The sequence below is a fragment of the Rutidosis leptorrhynchoides genome, chromosome 3, assembly GCF_046630445.1.
Source record: "Rutidosis leptorrhynchoides isolate AG116_Rl617_1_P2 chromosome 3, CSIRO_AGI_Rlap_v1, whole genome shotgun sequence".
Lineage (NCBI taxonomy): Eukaryota > Viridiplantae > Streptophyta > Magnoliopsida > Asterales > Asteraceae > Rutidosis > Rutidosis leptorrhynchoides.
This window is the reverse complement of record NC_092335.1, coordinates 492,584,152-492,597,968: the sequence shown is the minus strand read 5'-3', so window position 1 is coordinate 492,597,968 and position 13,817 is coordinate 492,584,152. Positions and strand designations below refer to the sequence as shown.

The 13,817-nt window shown below is 32.8% G+C and overlaps 1 protein-coding gene across 1 annotated transcript; it reads right to left on the bottom strand.

Moving 5' to 3' along the window:
• Positions 1 to 551: 551 nt before the first annotated feature.
• On the bottom strand, positions 552 to 3,426 carry LOC139898203 (transmembrane emp24 domain-containing protein p24beta3-like). The gene is made up of 4 exons (XM_071880930.1): positions 3,153 to 3,426; positions 1,816 to 2,002; positions 1,534 to 1,641; positions 552 to 898 (listed from the first exon to the last, which is right to left on the bottom strand). The coding sequence occupies exons 1-4, from the start codon at positions 3,360 to 3,362 to the stop codon at positions 765 to 767; spliced, it is 639 nt and encodes a 212-aa protein (XP_071737031.1). The 5' UTR covers positions 3,363 to 3,426; the 3' UTR covers positions 552 to 764.
• Between the last annotated feature and the right edge of the window lie 10,391 nt (positions 3,427 to 13,817).

Here is a 13,817-nt window from a genome sequence, read left to right as displayed (position 1 = left end):
CTTATTTTCCTCTCACAAACATGATCAATCATTCGTGTTATTATATAAATGGAGAGAATTCTTATCATTTTTTCATCATACAATTTTCTAGAAACCAAACACGCACCATACATACCATTTTCCTAGCCGCGTGTGTTATACCCGCGGGTGGAATAGTGGCTTCTAATTTAAAATACGAGGAAAAGTTGTCTATACATCACGTCCCTCGTAGGATTGAGTATTGTTGTTGTCAAGAAAAGAAAAAAAACAATGAAAAAAAAAAAAACAAGAAAAAACAGTCCGTTGCAAGGCAGCCACAAACCCTTTTGGTAGAAAACACTGAAGAAAAACGGTTACTCAAATTTATATTCCTTGCTACTATGGATCCTAGTTCCCACCACATTTAAAGTATGGTTACATCCATTATAATTTTGTACTTTCTGCCATAACCCATATTGCCACCTACAGTTTTTTTAAAGTTTCACTTTTCAGATTGCTGCAGAAAGCAAGATGGTATTGACAGTTGCACATGAATCACCTCAACAAGCAAAACAGAGACAGAACAAACCATCTGAAGTAAAAATGAAGGAGGGATTTTGACTTTAAATTTGTAATATTGCATTCACTTGAGTCTGTAAATAAGTTAAAACAACAAAAGGATAAAAATAAAAAAAACATCTAATAGCGATAAATGACATCACAATGAACCAACACAAATGCTAGGAATTGTTTTCTCAAGTTCTAATCCTATAAGAAAGGTACAGAGCCAGTGTTATGGTTATAGCTCAGACCCGGTTGTATGCAACCGACTTGCTAAACAGTCGACGTATGTAAACCACTTGGAGTCCACTTGCAAGGGCCAGCAAAATGTACTCTCCAATTGTGTAAAAGATTACCCGTTTATGAGTGCTCTCATTTGCTGCAAAAGATAAAACCACAAACCAACATTCATCAACCATTTTTGTAAGGGCAAAATACCAGTTCAAGTTTATTTTCCTGATACTGCCATTCTTCATGTCTTGAATAATCATTGGTGCATAATATGTATTTTAGTTAAATGTCATTAACAGCAATGGTCTTAACTTTATCATGTAGAATGCCCCATGTGTAGACTGATGTTCTAACTATCCTATTCATGATATGGCATGAATTACTGATGGTGTTAATAACTTTATAATTCCAAGATTTAGACTTTTTTACTCATGCAGGCAATTCCATGTAAATGATACATCGTTTAAGGAACATTTTTTGCTTAATCGTTAAGCATCAAGACTGATAACAATAACAAAACATATGCATGACTTCACATGGTTCTCTTTTAACAGAGTGCAGATCTTTATGATTATACTCAATGAGCCAATACCGGGACAGTTTAATTTCATATAAGAAGCGTATACTATTAAGTGTTGACAAACCTTTTTTATGCATTTCAAATTTGATGATTCACTAATTAGAAATATCATCTGTTACCACATTGTTTATGAAACAAATGTGCTTATTTCACAATCCAAAAAGTAAAGAGAAATTTAGTGTTCATGAGTTCAAGAAGCTTACTATGACGATGTCGAGCATCACGTGCTTTCAAGTATTTCTGCTCAGCTGTGACAGATTCCAATGCCTCCCTCAATTCAGCAATTTTCACATTAACAGGGTCCAAATGCTCTGAAAAGAATAATACATAATCTTAAACATCAGATAATATAACTTACCCAAACGCAAATTAATTGTTTTACATAAAAAAAGTCAATACCAATACAGAATAATGACAAATGATAGCATGAACATATTTGCAAATAATTTAAGAAGGTTGTACTAAATAAGAGGTATTCTACCAACCATCTTTTGCTAGATCATGCTCATTTGGAATATGACCAACATGTATATAGAAAGAGAGAGTTTCTGGAGTCGAGTAAGGATTATGAAAGCAAAACTGGTACATCCCACTTCGTGGTGCCTTAAATTCGAATTTTTCCCCTGATGTTCCTTTCATTGTTTGTACTACATTCCCTCCAGGAGAAGACACCTGAAACAATCCAAATACTCAACCCATTGAGAGTATAAACTAAATTCCTTTGACACAACACAAACGAATACAAAGGATTCAAATTATAAGTACCAATCGACAAGAGTTTGTTACAAAGCCTATTGATAAGTATAGGGTAAATCCAACACATAATAATACTTGTTACTGTCACATTAGTCCGGAATTACAAATTACAAATTACAAATCAACAACATTTTAAAATTTCATTTTCTAATTTCTATTACCAATCACACTTGTTACTGTTCCATAGTCCTAAATGTCTTTTTCCCATGGATATAGTTATCATTTTTTATTTTTAGTGATCTCCAGAACTTCCACAAAACTTTCCTAATGAACATTTGGCTAAATTCAAAACAATTAAAACATCCAAGCCCACTTTTTTTCCTGGAGGAAGTTTGGGAGGATGTAGCAATATTCTACTCTTCTAGTTTTAAACTTCTATAGAATCATATCTGCAAGCTGAAGTTGCATGAACCATGTATGAAAACTAGTTTCAGCAGACATTGTATTTTCAAGCAAGCAAATATATGCATAAGATAGTTGATTGTGCTGCCATTAAGTTTCTTATAAACTTCACACAGCTAAATAATATGCGTCTAGAACGAAATAGTTAGGGTGTTTGGAATTGAGATTGCTTAAATAAGTGCTTATCTGCTTATCCTGACAGCAGATAATCAGATCCAAACACCATTTAAAAGGTTATTTGCAAATATGCACTTAAAAAACAGCAAGGTGACACCAACTTATTTTTTCAGCAGATGATTGCATAACAATAAGCAATCGCAAACATCCACTTACCCTAAACAAAAATTAATTATATTTCCCAACCTATGCTGGCTCATTAAATAAATAACAGCTTCAAAAATTAAAAAGACCTGATATGCATGATTTTTTATATAAAGATCCAATTTTTACTTCATATATAAGATGTATAACACAAAAAAAAAAATGAGAATTTGTAACAATTTTATTTAATTAACAACTAACCGAGCAGATCGTTAGCTAAAGCCCTAAATTTTCAGCTCACATCTACAAACTTGTAACATAAAATTCAATAATCTAAACCTAAATTGCATAATTAGATAAAAAGTGAATCTAATAAATCAAAATCAAAGATCTAAAAACTCACGATAAAATCGATGCCAGGATGATCGGAGCTCCAAAAAATATCGTGATCAACCACAACGAAATTGCCTGAAACCGTATCGCCTTCATATAATACATATTCGTATACACATTCAACGTCGTTGACGGTGACGGAAAGCGCCGATACATCGCCGGTAAAAGCAGAAAGAAATAGAAACCCTAAAATTGCATATACTTTAATTGTTTTCTCCATCTTGTCTACTGAGATTTGTTTCAGATTCACACAGAATTTGCAACGAGACGTGTTTCAACTTTCAAGGGCTTGTTTTCAGAAACGGCACGTGAAGACTATTTTACCCCTTTATACGTAACTTCGTCCAAATTGACTGAATGACCACAGTAAATAATTTTGTTATAACTTTTTTCACTTATTTATACATTTTTCTTTTTAACGTCACAAGATAGTTCAAGATTATTTCGTGTAAAATTTTCATCAACACTCCGATTAAAATTTCTCGAGGATGGGTAAGAGGATTGATCTCTTATAATACGTTGTATAATTTTACAAGTTTATGAATGCGTTAAAATTCACAACACTTTTCTTGATATCAAATGATGTTTGGCGAACCTTACCTTCTAGGAGGATCTAGAAGTTGATGGTAAGAGTTTGATCGGTGGGGGTCTAAAGATTGGCACGTCATTGACAAGGGGTATACCAACTATAATATTGTTAGAATATAAATGCCAAAAGTGAGACGACCCGACCCAATCCATAGGGACGAATACAATAACATATGATAACATTGCGAGGTACTTGACCTCTATATGATACATTTTACAAACGTTGCATTTATTCTTAAAAGGAAACCTATCATTACATCAATATTTGACATTTTCGTCTAACATTTCATAATATCCAAATGACCTAATCTGTCATTTACTTATTAATATTCTCTATTGAACTCCAATGACTCGAATGCAATGTCTTTGTATCATGGCTTAAAAGGTCCCAAGTAGTATCCTTAACATGAGCTAATGCACAGCGGAAGACTTAATTCATACCTGAGAATAACATGCTTTAAAACGTCAACATAAAGTTGGTGAGATATATAGGTTTGATGCTAGCAGCGTTATAACAATGGAACACAAGATTTCATATATAAACATTTTAATAAAAATATTCTAAGTGGTTGAGCACTTGGTAACCATACTTAACATTTAATCACGTCGCATATTCCCTTTATTATGAAATCTTACTACACTGTACCAAGTGTAGTCATGAAACGAAGTACTGTGCAACCGTTGAATACTGGTCGTCCAGTCCGGTTGGGGTTGTCAGGCCCGATAGATCTATCAACAGGATTCGCGTTTACAATACCGCTGTAAATATTAGTTACCAAGCTACAGGGAAGTATGCCAGTGGTACAACTCAACGTAGAATATATTTTTCAGTTACTTGTGTCCATAACGTAAAACATAAAATACATGTATTCTCATCCCGAAATATTTAGAGTTTAAAAGTGGGACTATATACTCACTTTGCCTTGAAGATATATATTTTGACTTGGTCTCCGATTGATATCACGAACCTATCCATACATAATATATCAATACCTTTTCTTTTTAAAACAATCGTCACATATATATACTTGTTATACTTTTAATACTTTTAATAATTCCTTAGTCCGTAGTTAGCAGTCCGATGTTAGTAATTCAATTTTAATGGCTCATATTTAGATGTTTAATAAACCCCCAATGAAATAAATAAAACCCCCATCGTATATGTATTGGTCGGGATTAATCTTGACCCACGGTACCGGTGTTGTCAAATGACGTGTTGCGTACATAAAGTACCGGTGTTGTCAAATGACGTGTTGCGTACAATCATGGGATCTTATGATTAATCTTCTCGTATTGTTTACGGGTGATCCTGAACCATATAAAATTAAATTATGAGTACATATATATAAAATATCATGTTATTTTAAAAAAATGTGATTTATATAATTTTTCTCCAATTATTTTCGTGGCTAAACTAGTCTTAGATATCCGATCTCGTTTTGGTCATAGTTTCTTCGTTACAACTCCATTTTCGTTGGTTCAACTTGCCACTTCCTTGGATCGAGTCCCTCTTTAAGACTATGAACTGTAAATACCTTAGTTTGTATTCGAAATCACAGGTCATAGGTCAAACTTTAGTGAAACTTATGAAGTTAATCATTTTTGTTACAAAAATATCATTTAATAACCATTTTTCTAAAAATACTTATACTTTGAATTAAATCATGAAATTTTTATGTGTTAACATATTCATAAGAAATATCATTTTTCCAGAATATAAACCTCCAATTCAAAGTTCAAGATAGTTTTTAATTATCCAACCCAAAACAGCCCCCGGTTGCACTCCGACGTCGTAAAAACAGTTTTTAAGGTGTTCTTTTGAAAAACCAAGTTATACCTTGTTAAATTAGCATATATTTATGTTATATTACAGGTCTTGAAGTATTTTAAAAGTTAAGTTAGAAGGATCTATTTAGTTTGCAAACAAGTTTGAAAACATTCAAACTATGTTCTTGTTGTTAAAATTGTATACCATACAATAAGATAGCTATATATATATGAATCGAATAAGGTTATGAACAAAGTTACTACCTCAAGTTACTTGGACAAGATTGCTGTAAAAGAGGAGTAAAAACTTAGAACCAAAAGAGTGATGAAATTGGATGAAAGATTGGAAGCAACTTAAGACATAAACTTGAATTGAAAGTTGTATTTTTGTAGTGTTTTTGTTGATCTTTTTATGGTGGTGTTTAAGGTGATTCTTGAGAGGATTTTTGCTGGAGTTCTTAGAGAGACATGAGGCTAGTAAGTGTGTGTGTTTAGCTAGAGAAATAATATTCCAAAAATTGAAAATGGATGCATGTATTTATGGTGGTGTAAAAGGTGTATAAGTTTGTAATTTTGTGAAAAGATCTTTTAATCATGTGAAATTGTCATACTAAATAACAAAAGTAGTTACCTTATACATAAGGCATGAACAAGGGCTGGTTGGTGGTGATTTGATGTGTATATACCAATAGTAAATACGTATAGAAGCTAGGTATGATACGAGTACATGTACTCTAGATATACGTATAGAAAATCTTGTGAAAACGGAACGAGGATTCAAATATAGCTATCTTTTGTGAATACACTTATATTGTTTTATGTATTTAAGTCCTTTAAAAGTGATTAAATACATTATATATACGATATATGTATAAACATTATAGGTCATATTTATTTATGTCAAATAACGTTACGTATGGTTATCGTTTTGAAAACTTAAGTTAGTAGTTTCAAAATATACTTATAACTTATTGTTATTAATACAAAATGAGATATTAAAAGATCCTTAGATCATGTTAAATATGTATATATACATATATATACACAAACGTATAATTATCATATATTGTATAGTTCGTGATATCATCGGTCAAACTAGACGGTCAATCGTTGTGTAAAACTCTCTTTGAAAACATACGTCTCAACAATTTGGATTGCTTATCATGTTGGTAAGGTTTAATTTATGTAGATATTAATCTTATAAGTGTAAAACTATCGCAAAAAATCCGGGTCGTTACAGTACCCCCCCGTTAAAGAAATTTCGTCCCGAAATTTGGTAGAGGTTGTCATAAATAACAATAGGAATGTTTTCATGACGAATATGAGGTATTGATAGGGTTTTATAATTATTGGAAGATATGGATAAAACGATTCGATCATGTGAAGCGCACGAGCGAAGCTATCACAAAAGAATGAAATGAGTGAATATGGAATTGTTTTAACCAATGTCGAGATTAGGATTGATTTCCAGAATTTAAGGGATTTAAAGAAAATCTTATGTAATAAGATTTGGTTCTTCGATGATTTAGAAAACAGGATCTCCTTTGATTTAATGCGATAATCTGTTTCGATTTCTTTGTCGGATATTTCACTATAAATCCACCTCCTTCCCTTTCTTACTTCCATACCTCACATCTCTTACTCTTCCTCCTCTAATTCATACCTTAAGGTATCCTTTAAAATGCTTCATCCCGTTCTGATTTTTGTTATACTTCTAACTTTCATATCTTTCATTCTTCTCTTTCATCTACCGCTAGAAGAATCTATTCACTTTTATGATTTTCTTGGAATTATAATGTTTCTAATTCTCCCGTGTCTTTACGTCGCCATACGTATTGATATACACGGTTTGTAGTTTCTGGATGGTTATTGGGTTTGATATCTTTCCTTATATTTCGATGCTCCTACTTCTATTTTCCATAATCATTGGCATCCATAGTTAATACTCTCTCCTATTTGCTGTGATCTATACCCCAATTTCTATTTTGGGACTTTGTCCCTTCGTTTCTTCTTCCCATCCTTGAGTCAAGCGATCAATAGTTCGGAATTCGTAGGTATAAAATTCAGAATGAACATAGCTAATGCTCTAAGAAAGGAATGGTAATGGCACGATTTTGATTTGTCAAATTACCAGAATATCCAGGAAAATAGAACTATCAAGATGATTTGTTCTTAATACGTTTTGGAATTGGATAGAATGTAAAAGCCGTGTAACATGGCACATGATGATGGTACTGTGAATCATCACATTCCATTAGAAACTTAACATGACTTACTGTAATATAATGAAGTTGATCAAGTTTCATTATATTATACTAATTCATGCATCAGTTCCCAACACTGCTTCAGAACATTCCTATTTTAAACTTGAAGGATTTAGAAACTAACACAGTTTCCTTTATATTGTAACGCAGATATTACAGAGAGATAAATGATTTCAGATAAGGATAGTGGTGAAAATATCTTCAGAAATATTGAGGATATTTATAATGAAAGATATGATAATATCTTGGAATTTCTAATGTCGAAGGATGATGATGAAGATTGACCCGTAAGGGTTTGATTCAGAAGCAAGGTGTTTGATTCACAGAATCGTCATAATTCTTTATGTACAAGTTTAGTCCTTGTAACTTGTTCAGAGTCTCCTTCATGGTTTGCTCAATCCGGTTTTCAGTACCAATTTTCTATCAAGCGTTCCTAACACTTCCTTCTTTTATCATCAACTTTTGGTCATTAAGACCTTCTACAACATGCTGCTTCGTCAGTATTTTCAAAGTTATCGGATCTGGGTCATTGGTTATCAAACCAAGATGGTTTAAGGAGAATTGTATTTTTAGATGATTAAACGCTGATGGTAATATGATGGAATATAAAAGGTTCTCCGGTAACGATGGCGAAAGAACAACGTATATATATATATCGAGATTGTAATAAGAGTAGTCTTACTGAGATATCGAAGTGGAGCTGTGACAAAATTAGTTAATTGAAAAGGAATCGCGTGATTGTTTTTGCTAATGGATGATAAGGAATTCGATGCGGATACGTTTTAACTATAACTTCGGGTTCGAAAATTTTCAGGTGCATAACTGTATGCATAAATCTTTCTTCCGTAGATGAGGTGCGTCTGGTTCAACTTCTCGATTGAGATGTTTTCAAGAATCATGAAAAGTTGTGAATGCGAATTGTAATCGTCAAGATACAAATGAGGTTTAAAATAGAATCAAGTGGCAAACTTGAAGGATTGTTTAGTTTCATATGTAATAATCATCATTTTAACTCATTTTTTAATTGTCCAAAGTTAGCAGTCCAATAGTCCGATTGTCCAATGGTTCAATAAATTCATATATGAACTAAATATATAATATTCGAATTACTTAATACGTATCGTGACCCGTGTACCGGTCTCGGTGTCGATCACAACTCAAAGTATATATATATTTTGGAATCAACTCCGACCCTGTATAGCCAACTCCCACCTTCACATATAGAGTGTCTATGGTTATTCTGAAATATATATATAGATGGGTCAATATGATAAGTCGAAACCTTTTATACGTGTCCCGTTATTTAAAATGCGTAAAATAAATAAATATATATCATGACCCATTATACAACGTGTTGTCTCAGAATTAATCCGACGTGTTGTTGTACATGTGTCCCGACGGTATGTAAAGTACAGAAATTAAAATTGCAAGAATGTAAATTGCGATAAATTAAATATTAATCAGTTAGCTGGGAACAGTTAGCCGGAACAGTTAGCGTGTAATCCTATCACAATTTCAATTAATTAATTCATCTGTTTCTAACAATTTTTATTTTGCCAATGTTTCTTCATTATGCCACTTGTTGGATTCGGATAGGTAAAAATCCAAATATGAAATTTAAATGGAAATGGTTAATTTGGGGTGAACGGATACGTATATCGGTAATTGTAAGTAGGATAATAAATGATCGTTGAATCAGATTCGAAGAATGTACAGTGTAACTTGTTAATGTGAATTCTAAATATTCCTTGGGTACTACCCACCCGTTAAAATATTTTCATCATTAACAGTTTGTACGAAAGAAATTTTTAATTACAATCTTTATGAAAATATATTTGCATATATATTTTCTTCGGATGTAACTATGAATTTAATGAGTCAATAAAATATTCAACTCATTTGATTTATCGTTATTACTAGGTTACATAATCTCCAAAACATTAGAGATTACATAATCGTCATGTCGAACGAAGAACGATACGTAAAGAAGAGGTAATCGGTGTAGAATGATATGTAGAATAAAGATCATATTCGAAGTTCAGATGATGATGTTGAGGTACGTGGTGCGGATGTGATTGTTGGTGGTGGTAATGATACGGTTGGTGTTGATGCTGATGATGTTGTTGACGTCGATGATGCTACTGGTACTTAAGATTGCGAGGTTGATGTTGTTAACGGTACTGGTTATGCTGCTGGTGCTGCTGCTGGTGTTTGTAACCTTCGCACCGTGTTCTCCAAAGCCGTCACACGAGCGCGAAGTTCGTTAATTTCTGCTAGTACACCAGGATGATTGGCGGTTGGAGTGAGCGAATGAACAAGATCCGAAATATGGGATAGGATATAATCGTGACGAGATACTCGAGAAATGAGAGAGAAAATGGTTTCTCGAACAGGTTCGCCGGTAAGTGCTTCAGGTTCGTCGCCAATGGGGCAATTCGGTGGGTGAAAGGGATCACCTTCTTCTTGTCTCCAATAATTTAGTATACTACGAACCCATCCCCAATTCATCCAGAATAGATGATGAGAAATTGGTTGATCCATTCCAATGACGCTGCCTTCGAAGCCCGAATGGAAATCCATATCAGCGTAGCTGTCGGAGTCGGAGGAATTCGAATTGGATGCGGAGTTCATCTTGTATAGTCGGGGAAATGAATTTTTGGTTTGGAATAGATTATAGGAGTTGGGTTTGGTATTCTTCAATACATAATTTACATATGTATTTATAATACTCAAAATCCCGTGAATTACGGAGAATCTTTGAAATTCGTCAGGCAATGTCTATAGCAACAGATACGCTAGGATACGAATTTTGTCTATACACTATCGATGCACTAAATGCAGTAAGACGTGTCTAGACTTAAGAATACTAAGCAGACAATTCCTAAGGAAGATAAGCAGATGATTTTCGACTAGATATGATAAGCAAAACTTTTGGCATGTAGACACGGTCAAAGTCCAGACTCACTAATGCATCCTAACAACTACCAGTTAGACACACTAATGCAAGGCCTGGTTCGCTAAGACCAACACTCTGATACCACATGAGACGACCCGACCCAATCCATAGGGACGAATACAATAACATATGATAACATTGCGAGGTACTTGACCTCTATATGATACATTTTACAAACGTTGCATTTATTCTTAAAAGGAAACCTATCATTACATCAATATTTGACATTTTCGTCTAACATTTCATAATATCCAAATGACCTAATCTGTCATTTACTTATTAATATTCTCTATTGAACTCCAATGACTCGAATGCAATGTCTTTGTATCATGGCTTAAAAGGTCCCAAGTAGTATCCTTAACATGAGCTAATGCACAGCGGAAGACTTAATTCATACCTGAGAATAACATGCTTTAAAACGTCAACATAAAGTTGGTGAGATATATAGGTTTGATGCTAGCAGCGTTATAACAATGGAACACAAGATTTCATATATAAACATTTTAATAAAAATATTCTAAGTGGTTGAGCACTTGGTAACCATACTTAACATTTAATCACGTCGCATATTCCCTTTATTATGAAATCTTACTACACTGTACCAAGTGTAGTCATGAAACGAAGTACTGTGCAACCGTTGAATACTGGTCGTCCAGTCCGGTTGGGGTTGTCAGGCCCGATAGATCTATCAACAGGATTCGCGTTTACAATACCGCTGTAAATATTAGTTACCAAGCTACAGGGAAGTATGCCAGTGGTACAACTCAACGTAGAATATATTTTTCAGTTACTTGTGTCCATAACGTAAAACATAAAATACATGTATTCTCATCCCGAAATATTTAGAGTTTAAAAGTGGGACTATATACTCACTTTGCCTTGAAGATATATATTTTGACTTGGTCTCCGATTGATATCACGAACCTATCCATACATAATATATCAATACCTTTTCTTTTTAAAACAATCGTCACATATATATACTTGTTATACTTTTAATACTTTTAATAATTCCTTAGTCCGTAGTTAGCAGTCCGATGTTAGTAATTCAATTTTAATGGCTCATATTTAGATGTTTAATAAACCCCCAATGAAATAAATAAAACCCCCATCGTATATGTATTGGTCGGGATTAATCTTGACCCACGGTACCGGTGTTGTCAAATGACGTGTTGCGTACATAAAGTACCGGTGTTGTCAAATGACGTGTTGCGTACAATCATGGGATCTTATGATTAATCTTCTCGTATTGTTTACGGGTGATCCTGAACCATATAAAATTAAATTATGAGTACATATATATAAAATATCATGTTATTTTAAAAAAATGTGATTTATATAATTTTTCTCCAATTATTTTCGTGGCTAAACTAGTCTTAGATATCCGATCTCGTTTTGGTCATAGTTTCTTCGTTACAACTCCATTTTCGTTGGTTCAACTTGCCACTTCCTTGGATCGAGTCCCTCTTTAAGACTATGAACTGTAAATACCTTAGTTTGTATTCGAAATCACAGGTCATAGGTCAAACTTTAGTGAAACTTATGAAGTTAATCATTTTTGTTACAAAAATATCATTTAATAACCATTTTTCTAAAAATACTTATACTTTGAATTAAATCATGAAATTTTTATGTGTTAACATATTCATAAGAAATATCATTTTTCCAGAATATAAACCTCCAATTCAAAGTTCAAGATAGTTTTTAATTATCCAACCCAAAACAGCCCCCGGTTGCACTCCGACGTCGTAAAAACAGTTTTTAAGGTGTTCTTTTGAAAAACCAAGTTATACCTTGTTAAATTAGCATATATTTATGTTATATTACAGGTCTTGAAGTATTTTAAAAGTTAAGTTAGAAGGATCTATTTAGTTTGCAAACAAGTTTGAAAACATTCAAACTATGTTCTTGTTGTTAAAATTGTATACCATACAATAAGATAGCTATATATATATGAATCGAATAAGGTTATGAACAAAGTTACTACCTCAAGTTACTTGGACAAGATTGCTGTAAAAGAGGAGTAAAAACTTAGAACCAAAAGAGTGATGAAATTGGATGAAAGATTGGAAGCAACTTAAGACATAAACTTGAATTGAAAGTTGTATTTTTGTAGTGTTTTTGTTGATCTTTTTATGGTGGTGTTTAAGGTGATTCTTGAGAGGATTTTTGCTGGAGTTCTTAGAGAGACATGAGGCTAGTAAGTGTGTGTGTTTAGCTAGAGAAATAATATTCCAAAAATTGAAAATGGATGCATGTATTTATGGTGGTGTAAAAGGTGTATAAGTTTGTAATTTTGTGAAAAGATCTTTTAATCATGTGAAATTGTCATACTAAATAACAAAAGTAGTTACCTTATACATAAGGCATGAACAAGGGCTGGTTGGTGGTGATTTGATGTGTATATACCAATAGTAAATACGTATAGAAGCTAGGTATGATACGAGTACATGTACTCTAGATATACGTATAGAAAATCTTGTGAAAACGGAACGAGGATTCAAATATAGCTATCTTTTGTGAATACACTTATATTGTTTTATGTATTTAAGTCCTTTAAAAGTGATTAAATACATTATATATACGATATATGTATAAACATTATAGGTCATATTTATTTATGTCAAATAACGTTACGTATGGTTATCGTTTTGAAAACTTAAGTTAGTAGTTTCAAAATATACTTATAACTTATTGTTATTAATACAAAATGAGATATTAAAAGATCCTTAGATCATGTTAAATATGTATATATACATATATATACACAAACGTATAATTATCATATATTGTATAGTTCGTGATATCATCGGTCAAACTAGACGGTCAATCGTTGTGTAAAACTCTCTTTGAAAACATACGTCTCAACAATTTGGATTGCTTATCATGTTGGTAAGGTTTAATTTATGTAGATATTAATCTTATAAGTGTAAAACTATCGCAAAAAATCCGGGTCGTTACAGTACCCCCCCGTTAAAGAAATTTCGTCCCGAAATTTGGTAGAGGTTGTCATAAATAACAATAGGAATGTTTTCATGACGAATATGAGGTATTGATAGGGTTTTATAATTATTGGAAGATATGGATAAAACGATTCGAT

Coding starts and splice junctions, on each gene's coding strand:
- LOC139898203 (XM_071880930.1), bottom strand. CDS start 3,362: ATGGAGAAAACAATTAAAGTATATGCAATTTTAGGGTTTCTATTTCTT. Junction 1,642..1,815: donor GCATGATCTAGCAAAAGATG/GTTGGTAGAATA, acceptor TATTCTTTTCAG/AGCATTTGGACCCTGTTAAT. Junction 899..1,533: donor TGATGCTCGACATCGTCATA/GTAAGCTTCTTG, acceptor TATCTTTTGCAG/CAAATGAGAGCACTCATAAA.